Below are 26,786 nucleotides of genomic sequence, written 5' to 3'. Positions count from 1 at the left end.
TGCTGTATTTCACATTCTTGCTGTCCCTCCCATGGATGTCAACATTTCCACCCATCCTTTTGCACGGAAGCCCCATTTCCATAAGGCGACCAGGAGAGATGCGTTCCCGACCCTTGCGCAGCTTTGGGAAACCACGGGCTTTAGCTCAGCCGTTGCCGGCCAGATGCTGCACAGCCATTTAAAGCATGGTGACGCTTGCCAAAAGCCATGCAGCAACGCGAGGGAGCACGGGTGGAGACGCCTGGGGTCTCCGCTCCAGGCACTGGCTGCTGAACCGCTCCACTGGAGATGGACTCACCAAGTCCCAGCAAGCACACAGATCTCCAGCACCGCTCCAGGAGTGGATCCGTTTGGAAAGCCAAGACAAAACACAAGTCCCATTTACGAGTAAAGCAAGACTTAACCCCAGTCTTCCATTTTCATTTCAAAAGCAAGTTTATAGAGTTGTTTCAGGCAGGTCAAAAGATCCTTGCCTCCCCACCCCAGGCCCAGGGCCGAGCCAGGAGCAGACAGGACAGTAGCAGCACTAGAAAGCTCTGCTTTAGCTCTGCGGACACCTGCATTTCACTGCCTCTTAATTTAGACTCTTTTCTTGCTCTCCCTCCCCTGAGCGCCTGTGAGAACAAGAGGGAGCGAGTAGGTCTGGCAAAAAGAAAATTGTGAAAAAAAAAAAAAAAACCCAAACAATTTCACAAGCAGGCTCCCCCCCCCCCCCCCCATAAAGCAGTGCAGCAGCGAAAGCCGAGCAGCCTGGCTGGGGGCAGCCCCACCGCCCCCTCCGTGGTCTGCGGGAGTGCCAGAGAAAGGATCCCTGCTGCCCCTGACCCCCAGCAAACACCAGACCAGAGTCCTGTCCCCCTCATACCCAGCCTGGGAACCCCAAAAAGAAACATCCCCTCTCCAGCTGCAAAACTGTGGTCCACCTTGGTCAAGACCTGTGAACACGACAGCTCATCTCAAACCCAGCACCAGCCGTTTCTGCCCTCCTAGTGATGCTGCTGGTATGATCTGGACCACGTCTCCGTTCATTCACCTGCCTTCAAAACGCCGCTGCTGGTGGCACTGGAAGCGTGGTCCCTCTGCCCGAGGTCCAGCACAGCAACGCCAGCAGGGAATGACAAAGGGAATGAGCTTTCTCCAGGTATAACCTGCTGTCCTGGGCTATTTATGCTTTTTGTTTCCAGCGCAAGTATATAAATGCATGTAAAGCTGCATGCTTGCCTCCCCATGCTGCCTTTGCTCTGGGGATGCCTCCCTAAAAGAGCTGGGGAACATGCTGCTTCGTGGGGAAATCCCTTTGCTATGGGGCTGTCACTACAATTTATGACGAAGCAGTAGCAACCATGGTCACCTTGTGCCGCTGAGGCCAGCCCAGCCCCAGGGCAGCAAAGCACGGAGGAGGAAACAGGGAGCGCAGAGGGGAGGTTGGACCCAGCGATGAACATGTGCGAACATGTGAGGTTTTGTGCCCGTTAAGAGGGAACCTGAGCAGGCACTGCTCAAGCAGTGTCTTTGCATAGCTGTTCCCACAGAGCCGGGTCCCTCCAGGGACCTTGTCTCTGGCTCCAGAGTCAGCTCAGACCCCCGCAGCCCAGAAGGTTCCCAGCTTCACCCGAGAGAAGAGGCGGTAGTGGGAAAGGAAGACCCAGGGAATCTTGCAGAAGAGATGGAGGGAGGGGGCTTTCCTTACCCAGAAAAGGGAAAGATGGCACCCTGGGCTTCCAGCAACCCACAGACATTCCTTACAACTTCCTTTACCCATTTCAGACCTCCCCGTGCAAGCAGAGGTGGCTGCCTACAGACACGTGCAGGCTCACACCTCACCCCTCGCAGCGGTTTCCCAAACCAAACAGCAACAGGAAACTTCAATGAAATTCAAAAGGGAAATTGCAGTTACCACTGCCCAACACATACACACGTGCCTTCCTCCCCTCCACACCCCCTTCCTCCCGGGAAGGGAAGCAGAGGGCCTCTGCTGCAAGGCAGCCCCTACTCAAACCCCATTCACATGCCCAGAGCCGTACACGGCAGTCACGCTGCCCATGGACGCAGCAGAGCGGAGAAGCACAGCCCCGGCTTGGTCGCTGGCGAGACATCCCCGTGCTGGGGACGTGCAGGAGGAGCCGCTCCAGGTCCCGTCTCCCGTGCAAGGCCGGCGAGTGCTTTGGATCTGTGATTGCCGATGAGGATGTGCAGGAATGAATGGGCTGTGTGTAACGGGCAAGGTGATGAGGAGGGGGTGAGGGGAGGAGGAAGAGCGCCGCGCTATGCCTCCGCTGCCTCAACTCCTCCCACGGCCTCCTTAGGACGTCACAGGCTGGATAGGGAGCAGGCTGCCGAACTTAAAGTGCTGGATCACAGGAAACTTCTCCAGGCACTGCAGGAGGGGAGATAAAGAGGGGTGAGTTCAGGAGACATTTCCACCTTACGCACACAGCCAGAGCTACATCCTGCCTCCGGGGTCAGGAGGCAGCGAGCTTGGGGCCGCTCAGCTCAGCTGCAGGCAGAGGGATCAGTCCCATGTCTCCCCCCCACATTCCCGTCAGGCTCCTCAGGCCAGTAACACTTCATAACCCCATCCCTTTCCCTTCAGCCAGAGCCTTTTGCTTGCTGAAATTCAGGCCTGGAGCATAAGCAGAAGAGGTATGTTTATGTCAGCAGCTTTCTCTCTCACCACTTCTCCTCGCTCGAGCTGATCTCTTGGAAGAGCTTCACCCTACAAACACTTTGAGAACTGCAGAAACCCCCCGGGGAAGAGACTCTCCCTCCCCAGGACAGTGCCCACACTCTGGGTTCAAGGGACCATCCTGCAGCCGCAAGGCACTGCCCAAACTGCATTCCAGATTCTCAGGTCTTTGACAGACAAGCACCAGTGATTCTGCTGCCATAGTTTAAGACGTGATCCTATTCCCAAAAACCCCTCACCCCTGAAATTCCCACCCCCCATTGCAGAGTAATGATAGAGGGAGTGTGGATCACAGTTCAGTCATATACGTCCACTACAAGGCAGCTTAGCTCAGAGCTGCTTCCTCCAGCTAAGCCCGGGCTCTGCGCAGGGAGAGCCAGGCTGCGAGGGCACAGCCCCTTCTGCTCACCATCCTGCCAGGGCAGGAAGGTCAGTGACTGTGGTCAATAACCACGTCAAAGTTTGCCAGCGCTCGCCTGGCAGAGCCACTCAGAGCTCTGTTTTCTTGAGTCATTGCAGATGCAGACTGCCCAAAACTCGCAGAGAGCACAGAGCAGACTCACCTCCAGACAGACAAACCTCAGCACTACGTGTACACCAACCCAGCAGCTGCGTCTACACTAACGTCACCCCTGTTAGTTGTGAGCAGTTGTGCTAAACAAGGGCCGCAGACCACCTCGCTGTGCTGCAATGGGGACTTACCTACCAGGGTGCTTGGGGGCATGGCTAGTGAGATGGTGGCCACCTCCTCACTGCAGGTAGAGGGCAAGTTCTTCCCTCCCTAGACAGCACGATACGAAGAGGAGAAAAGAAACCCAAGTGCCTTGTGTCTTGGGAGGAGGGCCTTTCCCCGGTACCCAGCTGAGGCATGGGTCTACTGATGGGAGTCTTATTCTACAGGAGATGTGAAGTACATACAACCAAAGCACAGCAGCTGTCAACCAACAGCAGTCCATCTAGTCCCAGCAATTCCTTGGCACAAACAGCATCTGCTCAGAGCCAGGGTGGAAGGGATGCTGCACCAGGCAGGCGCTCAGCTCCCCACAACCTGCAGACCCAGCAGCAGGAGGGTGTCAAGGCCACACCAGCTCCTGCCTGAAACCAGCAGCCTCCCAGGCAGATCCTGGGGACAAGATGCACGACTCATTCCTCCAGGCACTTCTTTGAAGCACAGTTCCTTCCTACCAAAGGGAGGCAAGAGCCATGTCGTAGTTACAACTCTCCTTTCCATAGGTAGGAGCCTTGTGCCCTCCATGGGGCCGAGCTGAACCCGCTGCAGCAGGGGAGATCCCAGCTCTGGGGATGGGGAGGAAGCAGTGTGCTGCAGACAGCTCTTCACCCCAAGGCAGGGCACAGGCAGAGGCAGGCAGCCTGCCCTCATGCTGTCCTCATGGGCAAACAGGAGGATTTGTGCTCAGAAGCCCAGGCCTATGGCAATCCTTTTGGAGCCAGAGGTCAGACAACTGGTTCCAGCACAACTGAACTGCTCGCAAGCACACTGGAGCCAAAACAAGTTTGGAGGTGGTGAAAGTACAGCACGGCTGTATCCACTCCTGTGGAATAATAGCCATGCAGAAAACCGCAAGCCTCCATGGCAAGGCACCAAGGAGAACTAAGTCCTGCAACCATCAGGGCACATCACCTTCAAAGCTTCCTAATGCTCAGAGCTGCTGCCATCTCCCAGCACAACCACTTAGACAAACCCTCAGAGGAAGCAGTGCTGGGTAACAGTGACGTGAGGGAAGAACAGGGAGAAATGAATACTGGAGATGTTGACAGCTAGAAATGTCAGCCCAACTAGCTCCAAGGAGTCCCATGGAAGACCAGACTGGTTTGGGCTCTGGATGAAGAGATTTTACCACCAGTGGGAAGAATGGGTATCCATTCCACTTAACACATCGCCAGCCCAAGAAGAGACAAGCAGAGAAACTTTTCCGCCTCTATCCAGCAGAACTAGCAGAAATTTACTGGATGATTAGAGGTGCCAAGAACAGGACCCTCCTTGCATCACTTGTGGGTGAAACTGATGTAGCCAACACTAGCTCAATGGAGGGGACAGGCTTATTTTCTTCTTGCCACCATCTTGATCATGCTGAAGGTCTGCTTGGGACTCAACTGGGAAGTAGGCTCATGCATTAAGTCCAACCTTTAAAGATGGAACTGGGACTGGATTAGTTACAATGGAAAGTATTTCCTGACTGACTGCAGCAGAGAAGGAAAGGTCAGGAGACTCAAAAGCAGACTCAGGGGAAAAAACATCAAGGCTGCTGCTTTAACCACACTCTATTCTGTCGACTTCTTCACTCGCCTTTGACGGAGAGAATAAGAAAAGCCCTTGCACTTCCAAGCAAACACGTCCTCACCCATTATATTTATATTATAAATAGACACATCTGAGATTTCATAAACACACAGAGCTGAAGATACATTGTCTTCAGTCTACTGCCCATCCACAGACCCTGCAGCAAGCACCCTGGCGTGCCTGGATCCAGACTAGAGCTCCCAGGCACATGGACGCACCTGAGCTTTCTGTCGGCTGTTTGAAGTCAGCCCATAGAGGGGACAGAGAAGAGATAAAGCGTCCAGAGTGCTTTTTAAATGAGCCAGGTCTGGGGACTGCCCCACTCCTACCAAGTGAGAGCAAGTCGTGAGTGAGCATTTGATTTCTCCCTGTCTGCTCCTAGCAAGTGACCCCTTCGCCCTGCTGCTGCCTCCACTCAAAACCCGGTCACGGTCAGTGCCGCCCGGCACCGAGCACTTCTCAGCCACCCCAGATGTGTTAAGGAGCTGGAGCCTCCATCCGAGTGTCTGATTTCACCTGATCCAATTGCAACGGGTGATCAGAGGGGCAGGGAGAAGGGGGGGGAGGAAATCTTGCTCTTACCTTAGCCAGTCAGACAAAAAGCAACACTACAACCCCAAACCTTCCCTCTCTCTACTATCACACGCTCTGAGCTCTGCCACAGAAGCTGCCTGCCTTGAGCTGGACAAAGACCCATGTCAGCACTTGGGGGCTGTTGGCTCACTTATCTTCTGCTAACGTTGGCAGTGGTTAATTGGAGAAAAACTGCAATGGTGAAGGCTACACAGCTGGGTACATCGAGCAGAAACTTGCTCCAGGAGCCAGCAGCAAACAGACAAGATCTTCAGCAGTGACTGTGGGTGCCTAGCCTGAAACACCCAGAAGGATTCAGTTTTCAAAGGATGAAGCCTCAGCGACTCCTGAACATTGTGCCATTCCCAGAAAATCAGTCAAAGAGATCGTCTAGTTGCAAATGTTGGTAAAACCTGCACAGGTACACCATAACTGAAAGCTCTGCCCAACCACACTGCCATGTCCGTGCTCCTCTCATCTCCCAAGCCAGGCAGGAACCGGCTGATCCAGCAGCGGGGTGGGAGACTCCCCAGAGCAGATATAAAGAAACAGTGAGGAGGACTCAGCAGGAGTCCCCCCTCTCCTCTGCCCATCCAGGAGAACACAGGCACCATGCAGTGCCAGGAGAGGACATTGCTGCATGAGGATCATGTCTTTAGGAATAGTCCTTTGAGATCTACAAATGTTCTTTGAGGAAAAAACTAAATTTAAAGCGCTTTGGTTGACTCGACGTTTTCTACACCTTAGCCTAAATTTCTGTTGTTACTCTTCCTAGCAGTTTTTGCATTCTCCCCTTGACACAGCTACATCTCTAGATATTTCTAGAAACCCACCGGTACTGGATTCAGCATTTCCACACAGAATGTCATCTGCTATTCAAAACAGACCAAAGCCTCCAGAAAAGACCATGTCTTGGGTGCACCTAGAAGAGCCAAAGAATATCCCAGTCTCTAGAGGAACCCCAAGCTGTACTGTCCCCAGCAGGCCAGATGGGGCCACCGTGTGCTGGCAAATCTAAGACATCAGTGGAAATGCAGACTGTACCATGGGCTCATCACTGCCGTGCTCCTCCAGCCATGTACGTGGTGCACAAGGTGGGAGCAACCATATGGCACAGGGCATGTAGGGCACCAGGCAGGAGCACCCAAACAGCATGGGGCACATGGGGTGCCAGGGGAGTACCCAAACAGTGCGTGAAGGAACCGGTCCAAAGGAAAGGAAGGACCAAGGCAGAGCTGTCGAGGCAGCAGCAGACCACGCTCAGGCTCTAGGTTTTAGGGGACCCATGTTTCACTTCAACAGCACTCCCAGGGCTGGAATCTTCCCTTCAGACCCCCCAGCTCTTACACCAGAGCCTCCAGCTCAGAGTTTCCCAGCAGGCAGCATCTCCAGCCCCTGTGACGGAGCTGTGAGTGGAGGCAGTCCCGGAGGGGCAGCCCAGGGGCACCCCTCTGAGGAGCAGCCAGCGGAGGGGGTCGACCCCCAGCCCCGCTTCTTCTCTTTGGAGGCCCGGGAGGAAAGCTGAGCTGGGGGCGGAAGGAGCCAGCGGGCCTGGGAGTGACACCTCGCAGATTAGAGAGGTATGTGGCCTGGAACCTAAACACAGGATGTGCAGTGCAGAGGAAGGGCTGGGGGAGGGAGCACTCCGAGTTCGGCACAGTTAACCCCTTTGTGCGCTGGGCCTGAGCAGAGCTGCCCTGCCAAGCCTCTGCCATATGTCCCAGCAACAGGAGCATGGCTGACTTGAGCAGAGACCCACAGGCTATAGGATTAACTCCTTCAAGCACCACCAGTCTCCCCGGGTGCACCACGGAGCTGCGCCATCCCTGCTCCTCCAGTGTCTTTAGCATAGCCAGTGCCTCCCTGCAGAGCCAGCATGGTCCCATCCTTCCCAGCAAGAGATGCCGCCTGTCGGCCGTTCCCTCCGGAGGCCCAGATGTGGCGGTTCCTGTCCCGCTTCCTCAAGCTCAGGGTTAGCTCGAGCAGGAAGGAGAGATAAGGGAGAGCCAAACCTGCCCGATTCCCCAGGTCAGGGTTCGCCAGGAAAGCCTGCTGGGGCAGCGCCAGCAGAGCCCCGGCGGGTGAAGGGCTGCCAAGCCGGGGAGGTAGCTGTGGCTTCGCCAGTCCGGCACACTGCACGGACAGGACTTGTAGCAAGGGGAGATCAGTAGAAAGTGTTCAGCCTGCTCTGAGGCTCTTGAAACATGGGATGATAATTTAAACTAAGTCTCCTCCAGCTGGTAAAATAGCAGTGTGGGGACCAGAAGGACTAGCAGGTCAAGACATCAGCCCTAATTTGGGAGACCTCCAACTTGCACTATGGGAAGACAAGAAATGGCAAAAATCATGTCTGCAAGGAATGGCCATTTTGGGATTGGTTTGGGGGCAAACACTAGGCAGGCAGGAGCCTCCTTCTAGCCAGCAGCACCTGAACTGCCAAGGGCTCCCAAGCCACATTCAGCATGGGGTAGCCACTGGCTGTGACAGGGCCCCCACGCCAAGGAGCAGCAGAAGAGAAGAGCTGACCCACAGTGAAGTGGAAAGGAGCAGGCACGTGGCCAAGCAGCCTCCCCCTGCCCAAGGCGCTCACCTCTGCCTTGTACATGCGGATGAGGCCCTGGTTGACCTTGGACCAGGAGGGCACGGCGCTGATGTTCCAGAGCTGGTTGGAGTGCTCGGCAAAGGGGCCCGTCTTCATCTAAAAGAGACCCAAGAGCAGGGCTGAGGGAGCCAGGCCAGCCAGGAAGCTCGTGCACCAGCAGTGACTCACACTCACACTCTCTGCAAGCAAACATTCCCACCAAGCCCTGTGACCCACGCACCAGCCACCTCACTGCGCCTTCCCTCCCTCCCTCCACGCTCCCTCCCGCTGTGGCCACATCACATGAAGCCATGGCAATCCAGCTCCCCCCCTTCCCCGATAAAATTAAGCCTTTTCCTGCCACGCTTTCCTAATCAGATCTCCCTCTGCACACCTCCCTTTAAATGACTGCATTAAAAAAGCCCCACGTAAGTCCCGTTCTCCCCCCCGAGTAGAGCTTGGCTCAATGCTGTTCCTATTCTACCCAGAAACCTCCCAGTGCAGCACTGCTGGGCTTTCCAAGAAAATGACTCATTCCCCATTCAGATCAACAACAAGCAGCAGCGACAACCGCCGCTGCCTTCCCTGAATACAGAGGGCAGCGCAGGTTGGCAGCAGCTCCAGTGTCCGCAGCCCACTCCACACCTGGCTCTAGCAGAGGAGGGCTCTGTGGGGAGGCAGGAGCAGAGCGGACACGCTCCAGTCCCGCTCTCCAAACCGGCTCCAGAGCTGCGAGTTACTAGCTTGCAGCAGATGCTTTACGTTTTTTTTTATTTTTTATTTTTTTTTTTTTATACTCCAGTGTTTCTCCTCCCAGGGCAAGGGGTTTGGAGGAGGGAGGGCAGGGGGGAAGCTGCAGTCAGGGACACTTGCATGTAGATTCCCTGGGTAGCTGTCTCTCCTTCTCCTCCATGAACAAAAACAGACCCTCAGGGAGAAAAAGAAATACAACGCAGCCACTCTGACTGAGTGAAGTTCCCATGACATCAGAAACCACAAGGCCGAAGCTCACGCTAAAAAGGAGCGTGGGGAGAGAGGAATCTCTTGGACTCTCATTCTCGACTCGAGGCTCAAACAACTAACCCCTTCCCTCCATGCATGCACATGCCTGGAGCGAGGGTGGGAAAAGAGCCTCCAGAACCACCTCTCTGCCTACTGTAAAAGCAAGCAAGGCTGATCAATCTGCTTTGGGAAATTGCTGCTGCCCTTTTGCAAGGTCTGTGTGGCACCAGTCTGCAGCAGAGAAATAGAGAGGGAAAGGGCAGGGAGGGGGAAACCCAAAAAACCCCACTGCTTGGAGGACAACGTGTTTCAAACGCGCTGACCTCAGGGCTGGAGCACCGGGGGAAGCGGGTCTGTAGTTTTGCCCGCTGCCGGGAGAGCGCAGATGCATCCCTGCTTCCCCTCGGCGGTTCTCGTAAGCCGGGAGATGACGGATGAGCGGCTCAGCCATTCCTGCTCCCCTCTGCCGTGCACACTTTCCTTCCAGATACAAGATGAAACGCGCAGCTACACAAAGCACGACGCTACCCGACAGAGCCGGTGCGTTATTAAGCGCAAGGATTTGGCACCGGCAGGCACCCAAGTTAAAGGCTGCCGGGGAGCTCAGCACCAGGCGGTTCGCTTGAAGCATCCCTCCTCCCCGTACGGGAGATTTGGCTGCATGCGTTTCAACGCCAAACCTTCCTCCAGTATCACCGCCCTTCGCAGGGGCACAGCTTGCATCAGCCACCACCACCGTGCTTTGCTTTTCCCCCCTTCCCAAGCCAGAGCGAACGTGCCGGAGAGCGCAGAGGAGGCGAGCGCAGCTGGCCGGCCCCACGCTCACGCCTGGGGCTGTGCGAGCGCCTGGCACAGCCACCACCGTGGCCCTCCTCACCCAGGGCGCCCGGCGAGGGACGGCTTGGCTACGGTTTCAAACTGGGGAGGGAAAAATAAGGGGGACGAGGGGGGGGAACAAAAAAAAAAAAAAAAAAAAATCTCCTTCCAGCCACAAAGGGCGAAGAGGGAGAGCCGGGGGGGTGGAGAGCGAGAGGCAGCGAGTGCGCTGCAGTCCCGCAGTGACCCCAGGGGAACGGAGTGAGTCAGAGCAGCCATATTGAGCAGGAAATTACTCACAGACGCGGCGTTCCTGCCTCTCAGTTCCCAAGAGAATCGGCCTTTTGTAAATGGTTCCTCTGTCAGTGCCGGGGGGAGGGGGACGGCTGAGGCCGTGCTTTCCTGTCAGCTCCTTCCCTTCCAGCAGAAACCCGAGCCCTCCCTTCCCAAACCTCCAAATTTAGAAGCCGGATTGAAGCTGAAATTCCTGCTGCCTGCCCTGGGCCCTCGGAGGAGCATCTGGGCGATCGCACTGATCCACCGCAACAGCCGCGGCGTACCCGGCATCCCTCTTCTGCACAAACACACACAGCCCTGCCATTGCTGCCGTCCACAGCCCCTAGTGCGGCAGGCACCACAGAGATGCTCCCAAACCCTCCTCATCTTCGCACCTACGGGTACCACAAGCACCCCGCAGCACACTTTGGCAGGCAAGGTGGCAGCAGGGGGATAGCTCGAGTCCCAGCCTGCTCCCTAAATCTCACCCTATTCAAGAACCACGTGTACAGGTCCAAAACCACCCCGCAGATTTCCCAACAGCAGGCCAGCTTATGCAAGGCTCGCTGCCGTGCCTGTGCGCCATGCAGGGTGATGCTGCTGTAAGTAGGATGCCTCGGTGGGTTCAGCCTGGACATCATCTCACTGCTACTTTAAGAGCCTAAGGTTTAAATATACACGTGGCAAACACCACGACAGTGTATATTCATATCCCTAAAATGTCACCCAGGGGCTGAGAAAAATATCTGCTCAAGAGAATATTCTCTCAGTTGAAAGAAAACAACCTACCTCGGTTGTAGCTTGCTGGAACAAAACCTGCTCTCATGTCAGTAAGACGTACCAGACCCACTATGGGAACCGTTGTGGTGTCTGCTACGTGTTTAACACCTTTAAAGGAGAGCTGTTTCCAGCTGACAAGCTCAGAAGAAAATAATATCGCTCATTTATTAAAGTCTTTAATCCCTTCTATCTTTTTCCCTGCTATTTTGTTTTGTTGTTGATTTTGGAGAGAAAGCATTTGGAGGGCACTCGAGGCTGTCTCAGCCCCCTCTAGTGGCAGTAACAGCCTTCCCAGGCATTTGGGAGAGAAAAAACAAATTTTAAAAGCAAAATCTTTACAAAAAGGAAACAGTGCCTGCATGAAGATGGACTGAAAATACCATGCATTTGATAATCCAGGTCGTTGCCATCCCTTAGCGGCTCATGCCAGGAGGGCCCGAGAGGAGGGCTCCTTGCCACCAGGTGGCACTGAGGAACTCAGCAGAAACACTGAATTCCATGATTCTCAACCAATGTGCAGAAAAAGTGAAAGCACTTATTTTAAAAGCCTACTAAAAATCTAACTTTCTGCAGGCAAAAGCAGAGTGACCTGAAGAAGCAGTATGGTGCTGTGTATTTTAAACTTCACGTGTCATCTGTGCAGTGCAGAGTTTTCTGCACACATGTCAAGAGATGTATGTTTTTATGTTTTTAACAGGTTAGTGCACTGTCTGGATATTAGAGCCCCAAATGAAAATAAATCTTAGACCATCTTGGCTCCTGCTTTCCTGTCCTCAGCTTGATCTCTTCTGCCAGCACCTCTTTACTACCTGTGGCAAGATTTACCTCTGCATTAAGGGTTAAATCCTGTGAGGTGCTGAGTACCAACAAACCCTACTAGATTCAGCAGGACTTGACACGGCATCTCCTGGGGTTTGGGCCAAAGGCCCCTATGAAAATTTCCTACATGAAAGGCTAAGTTCATATTCTATAATGTCTCTTCTCATCTAATCACTAAATTAGAATGGCGAGGAGGGGGGGAAAAGCGAACAGAACAAAGGGGAAGAACTGCACTCTGTCCTTCAAAATTAATCCTATCAACTCTCTCTTGCCAGAGACAAGAAATCCCTCACCACAACAGAGCGTGCGGTTCTTGCTCTCCCTGCCCAGATTGTGCAGCAAGGGGGACGGTAGAAACACGGCCAGATCATCCACTGCAGCTAAGGGCAGAGAGCCGTGAGCTCCCTCTGAGAAACACTGCCCACGGTTGGCAACAAGCTGAGTATCACCAGTTCCTCACCCAAGGGCCCTACAGTGCTTGAGCAGAAACATGGTCCTGATAGCGCTGCCAGCTGGGTGAGTCTCAGCACCATCTCTGCTCTAGATCGTTTGCAAATAAAGCGCATTTAATGGGCAACTCTTTTGGTAGAATCTGGAGGAGACCAAGCTGCATGGAGGTTTGGGAGCCTGCCCTAAGCAAGGGAGGCCCAGGGCCTGCCAGGCAGCACCCAACGGCTGGAGGGAAGGGAGGTTATCTTGGCAAGCCCAGTCGTTTTGCAGCTCCTACTTCATCTTCCTAGCATACTTGCAGGCACCAGTCTTCTTCATCCAAGTTCCCACTGACTGATCCAAGTGAGGATCCAAGGTTATTTGTTTGCTCTTGTTACAGCTCCCTTCAACTGCAATCCACAGCCCATCTAGCTTAATTATACTTTCCTCTCAACATCCCTGTCTCAAGTCATTCAAGGAGAGCACCTCAGACACGCAACAATGGTTCATCCACACCGTTCCATGAGGGCAAACAAGCAAAGGAGGAAGAGAAAACCACAGCCAGAGCCAAGTATCTAACATCAAGAGAACCTCCCTGTGGGACAAACCTTCCAGTCCTCACCTCTGTAATGAAGAGGATGCACTCCAGGAACATGAAGTCCTTATGGTTTTCGTTTACCACCTTCTCATCAACAAAGTGTCGAGGCTCCAGATTTGGATGGTCTAAAAAGAGTAAGGGACAATAGGAAGTAACCTGTATGGCACCCCCCTTCTGAGATCAAGTTCAATCAGCTCTTGTCCTGCCCCTCGTCCAGAAGAAACACAATCCTCCCATCAGAGCTCTTCAGAAGTCAGCACAGAGCTGCTCCCTTCTGTCTCATCTCCCACTCCCATGCCTCAGCAGTGAGAGCACCTGGTAAACTCCCCAGGGCAGAAAATGTGTTTTCTAGCACCAAAAACAAGACTCTCCTTTTAAAAAGCTTGTAGTCATTGCAATAAAGGCAGATGTACTGTACAAGGATGCCTTCCATCTCCCAATCTAAGCAACTAGCTTTATTTGGAAAGCTGAGAAAAAAAAAAAATCCAAGCCCCAAGTAAACTCTTCTGCTGTATTATACACAAATTTGACATATTTAAATTTAAAAGTCAGTCCCAAGCCCCATCATCTTTGCAACCTAGACAGACGGGGCAGGGGGCAGGCTAGGACACGAGAAGATTTTTATTAGTACCTATCAGCTGGGAACTGCCCCATATGAAAGGTAGAAACTGGAAGTCATCCAAGCCCCACACGCCCTGGCTGCCAGCAGGTTCCATCCTGTAGGTCTTCTGAAGTTTTCGCATCACTTCTAGGTACCTGAGACCCAAAAGAGAAGGAAAGATTAATATAAGGCCTTCTTCTGTCTTCATTGACTTACATGAGGACAAGAACAACCAGTCTGGAGAAGGACACAACGTTATCACTTGCAAGCAGGACCCCCACATACAGCACAGTACATAGAATATATATTCAGCTCCTTTGCCACAGAAAACAGCCTGATGGTACGTATAGTAGGAAATACCAGCACCTTTTAAAAATCGGGGTTTTCTTTACACCAAATTCACTAAGCAATCAAGTGGCAGGGGTTTATTTTATCTGCAGTGTCTTATGTTGGTGCAGATCTTTCCCCACCCCCACTGTTATTTGAAAACATTGACACTTTGCTCTCCTTCAGCAACTTCCAAAAGAGCTCAGAAAGCTTTCCACCTTACGGCAATCGCTACTTCCACTTTTCAGGTGGAAAATTAAAGCTGGAAGTACTATTGAAGGAAATTGTTTCCAGGCCACCAAACAGTGATACAGCTGGGATTAGATCTCTGGAATCCAAACACCCATTCCACCAGTTTCATGACTACCAACTCTACCTCCTGGGCTAGAAACACATCTAGAAGAGCAGTGGAGGCCTGCCAGTTTCATAGATTTTTTTTTTTTTTTTTTTTTTAAATGCCTGAAGAGATGTTAGATCCTCTGATCAGATATTTCTGTCTATCACAAAGCACAGAGCTTCACCCACATACCTCTGCGGAGCTCAATAACTCGTGCTCAACTAAAGTAACTTTCCAGAAAGACACTCAGCCTCTAACAGACAAGGTGCTATCTTTTGAAGATAATTATAATGGATCACCACACAGTCCATTAAAAAGTACATCTGCCTCCTAATTTTGTCTAAATTTGTCTTCAGTTTTCCCCTTCTGCCCTTTTTCCCTAGGCCAGCAAGCCCTTCAGCACTCATGTTCTCTAATTACGTACACATCTTTGTAGAAGGCCCTTGATTTGCCCCGCTCACACCCCAGGAGGAGGCTCTTCTTACAATTTCTTACTCCCAAATGGGTGCGGATGAGTCAAAGAAAGGGGGCACAATCAGCCCAGACTACAGGAGTCTGGCATACAGAACAGGCAGTAACACCTCACACATCTCAGACAGCTGGAAGGGGACACTGTCAGAGACCTGCCCCCAAACAGCCCAATGCTTCCAGCCCTTCGCCTTCCATTACCTCACCTGTTAAATACTTTGAAGACGATGGCCATCTGGTCATCCACTCTGAGCACACCGATTTTGCAGAGGCAGCAGAGAAAGGCTGCAAATGCAGCTTCGTGCCCTAGAGTTAAAAGACATGAAGACACATGACACTGGTGTCTCTAGTCCCCAGGACAACCTTTCTGTGGGCACCACAATGGCTCTTCAGAAATCACAGCAGTCACAGTCCCGTCTCAAGAGCCCCAACCCTATTGTCCCTATTAATGCCATGAGCTGACAATATTTCATCCCCATACAGCACCCACCCAAAGTATACCTTCTAGACATTCATAAGGTGATTATTAACTTTGAGAAAAGAAGAAGTTCTTGAGGAAAAACAGCTCGAACACCAGGCATGCCAGGAGCAAGGCAGGGCCTTTCCCAGGAGCTTGGCACAGCAGGGGAAGTGGAGCACCACAGAATCATCTGCTCGGGGGACGCGAGAGAACCTCACATCTGCAAGTAAACAGATTTCCTCCTGCTTCAAAAATATCTCCGTGTCGGAAGGATGCAGATCCCATGACGCTGCCGGGAACAGTCCGTCCCAGAAGGTACTGGGATCTCAGGCTGAGCCTCTGCAGCTTGGTCCTCCCGTGAACAGCAAGGAAAAGAAACAACCAGCAAACCCAGAAATGTCTTTTAGTGGAAGGGACCACAGAAGAAGGGAGAGTACAAGATCAGCAGCTCCACGCTACGAAGAAGTGCAGCTCCCAGTGTAGGAACAAAGGGCACCTATGGTCTAGCCACTGCAAGCTAGGACATGGACCTCTGGCTTGGGACACACAGGAGGGGAGGAAAGGCTGAATTTCCTTCCCTGAGCTGACAAAACCCCAGCCAGTGGGTCCCTTTCCAAAGACAACATCTCCCCCTGGTGCCGGCGAGCCGCAGCTCTCCTGGCAAGCACTGCACAGCCTCCAGCTCTTCATCCTTTTACCCACGTCCTCCTCTTCCTCTCCCTGCCCAGGTCCAAAGTGGTGTTTCCTTGCACCCACAGCGTCCTGCTCTCCTGCCTTTTGGTGAGGACACACTTGTCCTCCAGACAGGGGAGCAGAGCATGTAGATGATTTTGGATTTAGGTCGAACCGAAGCCAGTGTGGTTACTTCAACCTGCAATTCAGTATCTCCTTAGGTGCAAAATGCTTCTACCTTCAGATTTGAAAGTCCCTCTGTAAGCAGTGATGTCACTTCTAGGGAGCACCAGACTTCAAGACACCTCCCACTGAACATGAATTTGGTTCCCACTCCAGTTCCAATTCAAGCAATTATATTCTATCCCTCTAAACTGTCATTGCAGATCAGCCGGTGCAGGACTGCTGTATGCGGTAAAGCAGCTCCTACAGCTTATCCCAGAACGGCTTGCACAGCTTGGTTCACATTTCCTCGGATGAGACGTGAAAAGGGTGTCATAGCTCTGGCACAGCCCTGCTCCCGGCCCCAGCTCTCTCAGCCATAGCCCACACTGGACATAGGGGCGAGGAGGCCCTATAGAAGGAAGGTGTTTGTTTCAAGCTGGCACTAAAAATAGTGGCAATAACGTATTTAAATACATGCAGCACCAGGCTCCAAAGGGTCACTACTCGAGGGAGCCCAGCCTCAGCCAGCATACATGCCCAGGTACCTGTGCCATAGTCAATGCGGGTGGAGTTCCCCACAGATTCCTTCAAGTACACGGCCACTTCTGGTGCAGCATCAGCCAAATGCTTGGGAATCACTGTTGCCACCAACTTTTCTGCTTCCTGAAAGACACAAAAGACTCCCTCAAGTGAGTGCAAATCTGTTACAGTCCCCAGGAGCAAGTCACCCTCTGCTCAGACACTGTTGCAGAGTGGGAGCTGCAATGGTGCACTCCTACAACAGCCAGAGCCAGCATGACAGAGGAGCGAATCTTCTGTTGAAGAAGTCATCTCCAGAGATGGAGCAATTCAGGAAGAGCTTGTCCTGACACTTATCCAGGCCACACACATCCTGCAGGAAAAAAAAGCTTCGCCATCGAAGTACATCAACCTAGTTACCCACCGAGTCATCTCCAGGACAAAAGCATTACTAGAGCAGCAGACCGCCTGCAAGCTCATTGCCGCTGGGACTGTGCCTGTGCCACCTCCAGAGCTCGGTGCAGGTCAAGTGCTCTGAGCTGAAGGAAGTTGAGCAGTTTCACAACCTTCCTCTGATTTTGTGCATTAGCCATCAGCTAGCAGACACAGTGGGCAGTTACAAAGCAAAGGAGGTCCTTGGGCTTGGAGGGCCCTCTTGGCTCATCCAGGAGTTGGAGACACAGCCAAGAGCATTTACATGGACCATATGCTCTCATAAGAGAAGACGCCACCAGATGAGGGGTAAGTGATGCATATCAAGAGGTGGATCCTTCACAGCTTATCTGAGCAATTCCTCTGTAGGCTGCTTGGCTGCCACACAATGACGGAGCCATTCTGCTACCCCTGCTGAGCATGCTGCCCTTCTGTAGGAGCAGCACATGTAACACTACACGTGAAAGACATGCTCACCTGGTCTAGTTTGGCGTACCAGGTCCTGAAGGCTTTGTTCCCAAATCTAGAAGGTTGATCCACTGGTGGGGTTTCATCGATCCATCTGTCAAGGGTGTTCAGAAGAGCCACCAGCTTTTCAACGGGCTACAGAGACAAAGAAGATGAGGGGTCACGGTGACATAAAACAGAGCAGTCCCTCAGGCTCCGACATCTCTGCCCTGGATTGGAGTCGTTAAAGCCCACACCTTCCTTCCCAAGGGTGGCAAGCGGAAACACGATGTGCCAACCCTCCCTGAAATGCAGAGGGGCTGGGGAAACTGTCCTTCCCCTTAGAAGATCAGTCCAGTACAAACCCCAGACTGAGGCAAGCTCTCCAGTTGCCCACACAGTCTTTCATGAGCTGTAACAGCACTATGCTCTAAAACCTCTGGGAGAAGAGCTACAGCAAGCTCCTAGCTGTAGGTACAGGACTGAGAAGCAGGGAAGTGCTACACAATTCACGGATCTCCAACACAAAACTCAGGCTCTGCATCTTGAGGGTCCTGCGTCCCCCACGGGATACAGCACAGCACTTACTGTAATGTCCTTACCAGTGGCTGATGATGTGATCTAAAGGCCCTTCTCAAGGCCTCTAATCTTTGTCCTGAAGTGTCTCTTAGGAACCAGGATTAGCAGTGATGGTGTTAGCGTTTGTACAGCACCCAGCACAGAAGGGCCTAATCGCAAGTCAACCTTCTCAGCATGATTCCTGTTGCTTCAAACTCATACCAGCCAGACTGCCACGACAGCTCCAACCCAGGGATACCCAGTGCACGTGGCAAAATACAACCTACCCAGGGGAAGAGGCAGCCTGGTTTGCCCGCCAGTGGTCTCATCACAGCAAGCCAGAGAAGCTCTTGGCTCTCAGAGAAACGTCTCAATACAAACACAAAGCTGATGGGAAGACAACAGCAACAGCAAGACAACAGAGCCATCTTTCTTACACCTAGTGCTGGAAGGAGAAAGTGAAGAACCTGCATAGGATGTATGAGAGTGACTGGAGGTGGCACTGCTGTGGCCATGAAGGAAGAGAAGAGAGGTGCAACAGGCGATACAGCATGATGTCTCAAGCTGTACTGTTAGGACCAGGGCTGGCCAATGCACACAGCCTCCTCCCTGCCTTGCCCATACAGCTGGGGAACGGCTACACCCCACGCACCAAGAGACAACACCACAGGCAGCACTTTACGCAGCTCCAAACAGTTTTAGGAGGCTCTGCCGACAAGCGGTCAAGCCTGCCAGAGGCTCTGGCATTCTCCTCGCCTGACTCCAAGCAGCCGGAGAGCCGTCAGCCGCCACAGCAGCTGGCCAGGCCCCGGGCAATGTAGGCTCCTCTGTCTCGAGAGGGGATTCCTCCTTCAAGGGGACAAAGAGGACAGCAGAAGCGGCGGCTGGTTTGACTTTGCTGGAGGCATCGACCATGTGAAGCCGGCTGGTCTCCTGGGCTGTGGTTCAATTCTTCACGCTGCCTGCCGGGAGGACAAGGAAACAGCCGAGCCCAGCAAGTTTCTAGCCCTTGAAGTGCCACTTGAAGGGGGCGGGTGGAGAGATAGGCATGGCAGAGCCATGCTACCGCTCAACCAGTTGCGGATCGCTCCCCATGCCCTCCGCTCGCAGGAGGAAGGGTCTCGGGGCACACACAGCCTCCCACAGACAGCGGCTCCTGAGGTGCCAAACCAAGGACACGGTGGAATCAGCCAGCGGGAAGCGGGATCAGGCAGAGGAGGGATCCACCCACCCCACAGTACCTTGACACTTGGCCAGTGAGCCAGGCTAGAGGCTGGGATGGAGGACAAGACCTGAGCACACCAGGAACACAAAAGACCCAAGTGCCAAGGGACACGGGGGGCCAGAAGCTCTGGGTGCCTGGGTGAGGCTGCAAGCTGGAGCCACTGACAGACCAGTGCCCCAGATTCAAGTGGACCGAGGCAGCACGACCCCCTCTGCTTCAGCTCCCTGCTGCCCGAAACACCGCAGAAACCCAGCGTCTCCCCACTGCACCGGGCCAGGTTTGGACTCAGCTTTACTTCTTCCTGGCTACTGCATTCCCCTCCAATTAAGCAACAGCATCCCCAGCACTGGGTTGCATTAAATAATTAAATCGTGCTCGTGATTTATCCGCCGGCACCAGCAGCTCATTACGAGCAGCCACCGTATTTCAAACCCCTCTCAGCGAGCACTCAGTGCTGCCTGGATAAATGGCTGGCAAGGACCGGCTCCTTCCCCCTCCCCAGATCTGCCCGCAGGCCTTGGGGAGCACGAGAGTCGAACCTCCCCTTCCCCACTCACTTGCTTTTAAAGGATTAAAAAGCCCAGCCCCACTGAACACGGGTGAGCAGGACCCAGCTGCTGGCTCAGCCATGCCAATAAATAATTAAAGAGATGCGGCTCATTTTGGGCTCAAGGCCCTTTGAAAAGGGGGTTACTAAAGGAAGCAGCTTCCCATTGTCCAGCAAACTTGTGCATCCAGGGCTGACCCCAGCAGGGGAGAAGGAGGGGAAGAGCAGAGCTTACGGGAACACAACCATCAGCATCACTGCAGCCTTGTTTTGCTTGGCTGGGTTTTTAAGCTCTATTTTTGCTTTACCTTTCCAATGATCAAAGCAAGGGCAGCCTCCCCCCAGCTCTCCTTGCTCTTCTCGTTGTGCTGATTTTGCATCCCCTTGACCCTGAGTCTGCCACTGGTCCCAAAGGCAAACCACAGAGCCTCCTGCAGAGCAGAGACCTGTCAGCACCTCTCAAGAGCAGGGGCCAGGCAGAAGGAGGTGCTGAGAAGGCATCACGGCAGCCAGAGCTGCCCATGGGGACCAAGCCTGTCCCTGTGGGCTCCTCTGGCCCTGTTGGAGCGGGGAGCTGCTAAAATCGGGGCATTTGCTGCTTCCCCCACTTTCCTCCTGGAATCAGAGCAAGCCACAAGGCCGGGCAATTTCTCTCAGTGCTGCAAACTGTTTAAAGGGAAGGTCTGCTCCTCACATGGCCAAAATTAACCTCCTCCTTGCTGCACTGCTCCTCTGATCAAAGTCACAGCTTTGAAAAACTGCTCCAGGCTGCAGCCCCAGCAGTCGCTGCACAGATCCCCACGTGAAAAGCACTCCCTCCAGGAGGAGAAGGCAGGTCACAGCCTATCAGTCATACAACCTTGTGCCAGACATAATGTCTACGACGGAGTCTTAAACAACAGCTCAGCTATCACTACATGTCAGATGCCTCTGGCAAAACCCCAGACCGAGCAGAGCAAGCTCAGCAAGTCTCAGAAGGGGCTCAGCCCCCAAAGGATCCAGCTCTCGCTCCAGCAGACAGTTTGATATCGACACACGCTACTCTGGAAACCATTAAGCTGTCTCTTTCAAAGTAGAGCAGACCATACTTTCTTTTTTTTCCCGCAGCAAAGCAATACCAGTAAGTCGCAGAGAGGATACGCGTTCAGCAGAAAGGATTCCAGGAGGTCATTTGCTAAAGGAAGGTGTCCCCAGCATTTGATCAGGGAAGAAGATGGGACGGCACAAAAGCACATCAGCAGCAGGTACGGCAAAAGAGAAGAAAGCAGAGCAGAGATGCAAGCAGAGGCCACCAGAGGCTGAGCCTTTAAAAGCACAGATAAGCAGTTTGATCTACAAACGAACCCACACGAACAGGCAACCTCATCAACAAGGCAACCCTGGGGATGCTCCACCTGTGCCTCAAGTCACAGGCTTCTGCTCTCCTCAGCGCGAGGGGAATGAGACATGTTCCCTGCCATTTCCCAAGCACTCGAGATCGTGTCTCTTGTTTGTCACCTGGACTGGGACCGTGGATGGAAAACATTCACTCCAAGAGGGATCTGCTGCACGGATGCAGCCCTGATACAGCTTTTCCTAGATAGCTGACAGCTCAAAGGGGTTGGCAGAAGAGCGGTTTTTTGGTTTTTTCCCCTTTGTTTTGCTCATTTTTAATGCTTTGTTTCCCTAGAACTGCTCTGTGAATAGTTGGGAATGAGCGAGATCACGACAAAGACAAAACTCAAAGGTGAAATGCAAACAGTGAAAGCAAGAGCAGCAGCTGACAGCAGTTTCTACTGAATTGAAGGAACAAAAGGTGGACACAAAGCCTGTTAGGGAGGGACTCATTATCCCTGATCCCCTCCATGAACTACAAGCAAGTTTCTCATTCACACACTGGCTCCTAGAAGGGAAGGCTAGCCTTAACATGCCTGCTTCAAACATAAATGACTAGGTTAAAGATCATCGTAGGCTGCCTTCCCCCCCAGAATGAAGCTATAAACACACAGGGCCCAGTCTGCTTCCCGTTCTGCCTAGATCTTTTTAGACTACTCCCAGCTTTCTTGCACAGCCGTGATAAGTTTGAACAGTAAAAACGCACCCAAGAATGTCCTCATTGCAATGCAGATCAAGGGAGGGGGATCCAGCATGCAACACAGAAGCGAAGCTGGTGGCCAACATATGCTCTGCAGATCATGGCAGCACCCAGAGAGACCTCAGGCCAGCACTGAGCATGGCTGAGGCCAGGCTGTAACACCCGTGAGGGTGCCTGCCCTTCCTCTCTGGCTCCAAACGATCTCGCTGTGCCCTGATAAGGTGAACAGGCATTAAAACCAGCCATGGCAGCAGGCAGAACCAGGTGATAGTCACATTAATGCAAAGGGAAAAATAGGTCCTTTCTGCTTAACACCTCTGAAGGGGCGATCCTGTCCCACAGGCTACCACCCCAGCCCAGCCCTCCTGCGTGCTCTGCCACCCCCCGTAGCCCTCAGCACAACCCCTGGTGAGGCAGGTCCACTCAATGACATGCCTTGAGCTCACACGCTGTCAAACCAGACCTCACACAGCTCAGCTACAGCGCGGGCCAAGGAGATCGGTGCTGTTAACACAGTCTGAGCAACAAGGAAGCTCAGGGACAGGGAGACAAGTGACTTGCCCAAGGTCCCACAGAAAGGCCAGTGGGAGAACAGGAACAGTACAGGCATCTCAGCCTTTCACCTGCAACCAGGAGGGAATACCACATCTTCAAAACATCACTGGTTGAAGCCAGACTGTGAAAACAGGGTCAAAACATGTCCTTTCTGCACCCTCCTTTTCACCACCAGCTTCTGTCCACTTGTAACTTGCTTGATTTCCCATCCAGCAAGCACACGCAGAGCCTCTGCATCCTAGGGGGAGGACTGCAGGCTGACATTTGCATCCCAAGCATAACCCAACCGCACTCATTCTCCCTGGCTCCCAGATAAGCTGCCAGCTCATTCCTCGCCTAGGAAATATTCACTGTAGAGCCAAAAAAAAAAAAAAAGAAAAAAAAGGCAGAAAAAGAGAAACAAGGGGATCCAAACTCTTCTCCTACCTCTGAAACTTTGTATTCGCAGGTCAGCTTCTTGCCCCTGACACCTTCATTCAGAGTGAGGATGAAGCCCATGTAATCTGCATATGCCTGCAAACACACCCGAGAGAGCAGGGTGTTAGCGAATACCCACAGTCTGTTTGAACAAGCAACGCGGCATGGGAGCACTCCTGCACACCAGGGAACCTTTCCCAACACACAATGCTGCTTTCTTGGAGACACCCAGGGTGCAGGGCTTGCCGAGAGGTTACTGCTATTTTTGGCAGACCTCAGAGGCAGATGGCGATTGCACTAAGAACTCTGCATCGCTGTAAAAATTACAGAGAGGAGAATCCTAAAAAAGCTCGCACTGCCTCTAAAATCATCCTCTCAGCTCCCTGCCTCCTATCAGGTCAAATTTAAACTCCTCGGCTCTGCAGAGTCTCAGCTGTGCCTAGACATCCTGTTCTGCACTGCTTCTCCCAGGCCTGCGCCATTATCTCCCCTTTCCTCCTTCTATTCTTCTCCCATGCTCATGCATGATGGAGAAGTGGGAGACAGCCCAGGCTCCTCACCGCTCTTCTCTTTAAATTCACTGCTTTTGAAGCATCATATCCAGTGCAGCTCCACAGCTCTAAGTCTTTGAGAACACCGGACTAGCATACTGCCACCTCTCCCTCCTTGGGCCCCTCTTGCACTGAAATCCTGACCAGGAGCAAGTCCTTAAACCCAGGAGATTTAACAAAGGAAGCTGCACTCAGAGGTTTGCTTGAGACCTGGCTATAACTTAAGCTTCTCTTAAGACATCACAGATCAGTCATCAAGCAAGAACTTGCTCCTAAGAGGTGAGACAAGTCTGGGCTAACACACCAATCCCTCAAAGGCAGAGAGGGGAGAACCTGCCTGTTCCACCAGCTCCACACACACTGTAAACAAAAATTACCCAGGAAATTGAAGGCCTCAGCTCTAGAGCCCTTTCCAGTACAGCAAGCTGGGAAGGCCCCAGGAACCAACCCAGCCGGGTGCTATTAGAGGGCCAGGCAGCAGGACCATGTTCAAGCTGAGTTCAAACAGCACTGGGTAAATCCAGTTTTCATATAATGTACAGGCTAGGTAGGATGAAATAGTTACCAGCTTCTCGTCTAGCTTGTTGGGAGGGAGCAGTAATAATTTTTAAGCATCTCTGGTCTCCCTCAACCTCTGAGCTCTCCCTGGCTCACTCCTTTGTCGGAGCATTTGGCTGCCAGACTCCACACCTCACTGCCAAGTAATTTTCCTACAAACAGGCAGTGATTCTTCTGCTTTAAAACACAAATCAATTAACTTCCCATTACTTGCCCAAACCTGCTTTACCTCATGGCTGTTCCCAGACCAGACCTGGCTGCCACTGAAACATGATAAGCACTTACCAGTTTTCCCTGACCCCAGAGCCATACCTGAGAGCGCTTCCACTTGGCCATGTCAGAAACCATGTTTATCTCCTTTTTGGGGATCATGAAGCTCTGCTGGAGGGGAGGAGCCACCTCCTCAGAGGCGCCTGGGAGATGCAAAAAAAGAGGTAAAATAGAGGCAGTGGAGAATAAGAAATCCTCTATCTTCCTTTCTTAGATATCAACATTCATTTCTCAGGAGACAGAAAGCAAACAAATCCATCCCAGCTTGCACCGTTATCTCACCAAGTCCTCCTCACCAAACAATACCCTCCCGATCCCCGGATAATATACTCCTAAGGACACTGCAAGCTTCAGAAAGTGGCATTATGTTTGTTTTCACCACTAAAGATGCATTTCCCGTCCGGACAGGGAGGCTGGTGCAGGAGATAACAAAGACAACATCCAGCTAGTTTAATTATTTCTGTCTGGTGAAGACAAGCCTCAGGTTGTGCTGAAGCACTGAGTTCTCCTAACAAACTAACTGCGCCTTGTTTTTAGGGTGTTACGTCTGAACTGCGTTCCTCTAAAAAGGACAACTCCTGCAAAGGCAAAGCTGGAGCAATTCAATAGATGGCAGTCCAGAGCCGCAGCCCCCAGTCCAGGCAGCGCAGGGGCTTGGAGGGACACAGCCTCTTCCAGGTGGAATCTCTGCAGATCATTTAATTTTAAAGCTCTCTCAGAGCCCAGGATGTAATATTTAATGCAAATGCAAGTTGTTAACGCATTAGAGGGGCTCTTTTCCCCAGCATCCAAACCAAGGACCCAGCCCTGCTGTAAGGGTGACCTCTACCCCACGCTCTCCAAAGCTCTGTCTCAGCCAGCAGTCCCACAACAGGACACCGCAGAGCCAGAAATGCTCCATGAGGTTAGAGGTAATTTGCATTACGCTCCTATAAGTGCAACTTTTAGTAGCAAGAGGCAGTGCAGCAGACCACTGTTAAGGAAACCAGGTTCTAATGTGAATTTATGAATTCCATTAGAGTCACCCAGTACATCTTTTTAATCCTAGAAAATCTGAAGGCATTTGTTCAGCACCAGTCACCCTGGCAACACTTCAGCGACTGCTCTCCACACTACGGCAAGTTCAGGCACTGGCTCCCTAACACACACCACCAAACTCCAAATCCTTAAAATATTGGTAGCTGCATTTAAATAGAAAATACTACCCAGAAGCATCAGCAGCCTTTTCTGCAGCAGAGCAGCGCTGTCTAGCAGGCAGATCAGGGAAAAGGAATCCAAAGTCCCAGGAACCACGCAGAGTCTGCTATAGACTTGCCACATAACCTTAGGAAGTCGTTTAACTTCTCTGCCTTTCAAGTTCCCCATCTACAGAACAAATGCAGTCTCATCACCTGCCTAGGGTGTTACGACATTTGGTTCATTCCTGCGCATAAGTTACAGTAAAACTTCCAGGTACAAGGATGAGAGGAACAACACGCGAGGAATTCAAATGAAAGACACGCGTGCCTTTTCTGAAAATTCAGCACACAACTCACAATGACTAGCATCATAATGATGGAGCTCTTATTTTAAAAGAACTTATAACATGAAAACAATTAAAAACTCCAGAGCAGTGGTGTAAAAAGGCAAACACTGACTTGTCCATTAATACAGATGATACATAAAGACCAGAGATGCAGCCAGGGCAGTGTCCTGGACCGCGGGGATCCAGGTGTTAGCCCAACCTCTGTCTCATCACAGAACTTTGCATTTGTTTCTCAACCGTCACTTCTTCTGACGCACTTTGTGCATTTCCTCTTGGGGAGGAGACCATAGACACTCAAAGAAGGAAACTCAGTGAGGGCGGCAGGGGTTACAGTATTATAAAACAAATACATAAGCAAAAGTCCAAACCCAATGATGTGATGGAGACAGGAGCAGAATGGGTTAGTTTTACGATGAGAAGCAATTTGGACAAAGGAGGAACTTTAAGTCTTACTCTCATGGTGTGGGGAGGGGGAATCAAACTCAGCCGCGAGATGGACCTTCTACACCGGCAAACACCACCCATCTCAGCAACGGGAAACGGAGTCACAAAAAATGGGCTACAGACGACAGGGAGCCCCGACTCCAGCTGCTCCAGCAGCCTAAATCCCGACCACCTTGCCCCCAGGATGCGCAGACAGACCCGCACACCCTGTCAGCCCTCACAGGACAGACGTTCCCCCCCACCCCGTCCCCGATCCCTGCTATGGGGTGCAGATCCCTCAGGGAGCGGCAGCCCAGCCCGCACCATCTTGGGGGGGACCAGGCCCTAAGGCCGTGCCGGCAGCTTACGGCCCAGCAGGCCTCAGCCCGGAGCGGGGCCGGGCGGCCGCTGGTGCCGGGGCTCCCCACCCCACCCGGCCGAGGGTCAGGGGGTTCCAGGGCCCCTTCGTAACCTCAGCAAAGCTTCTTCCCACCTCACCCCACCACAGGCCCGGGCGCTCGCTGCCGTCTCCCCGCCGCAGCCCGGGGCCCGGCGCCCCCGGCCCACGGACCCCCATGCGGCATGAGGCGCAGCAACCCCACCCCCCCCCTTATACCCTGGGCCCGGCACCCCGGCCCCGAAGACATCCCTCAAGGCCGCCGAGCGCGGCCCCCAGCCCAGAAGGCCCCGGAGCCGCCCCCGCCCCGCCCCGGCCGCCCCTCACCTGCCCGCCGCTCGCTCTCTGCCATCTTCCCGGAGCCCGGCCACCGCCGCTGCCACCCCTCACCTCTCA

At 52.8% G+C, this 26,786-nt stretch overlaps 1 protein-coding gene across 1 annotated transcript; it reads right to left on the bottom strand.

The window, feature by feature from the left end:
- Window positions 1-830: 830 nt before the first annotated feature.
- PTPA (protein phosphatase 2 phosphatase activator) lies at window positions 831-26,786 on the bottom strand. Its single transcript, XM_050907779.1, has 10 exons — window positions 26,718-26,786; window positions 24,088-24,188; window positions 22,676-22,762; window positions 17,321-17,446; window positions 16,438-16,555; window positions 14,802-14,901; window positions 13,494-13,618; window positions 12,887-12,987; window positions 8,152-8,259; window positions 831-2,377 (listed from the first exon to the last, which is right to left on the bottom strand). The coding sequence occupies exons 1-10, from the start codon at window positions 26,740-26,742 to the stop codon at window positions 2,303-2,305; spliced, it is 966 nt and encodes a 321-aa protein (XP_050763736.1). The 5' UTR covers window positions 26,743-26,786; the 3' UTR covers window positions 831-2,302.

The sequence above is a fragment of the Gymnogyps californianus genome, chromosome 18, assembly GCF_018139145.2.
Source record: "Gymnogyps californianus isolate 813 chromosome 18, ASM1813914v2, whole genome shotgun sequence".
NCBI lineage: Eukaryota > Metazoa > Chordata > Aves > Accipitriformes > Cathartidae > Gymnogyps > Gymnogyps californianus.
This window is presented reverse-complemented; position numbering and strand designations above follow the sequence as displayed.

Coding starts and splice junctions, on each gene's coding strand:
- PTPA (XM_050907779.1), bottom strand. CDS start 26,742: ATGGCAGAGAGCGAGCGGCGGGCAG. Junction 22,763..24,087: donor CCAAGTGGAAGCGCTCTCAG/GTATGGCTCTGG, acceptor GTGTGTTTGCAG/GCATATGCAGATTACATGGG. Junction 17,447..22,675: donor GCGAATACAAAGTTTCAGAG/GTAGGAGAAGAG, acceptor TTGTCTCTGTAG/CCCGTTGAAAAGCTGGTGGC.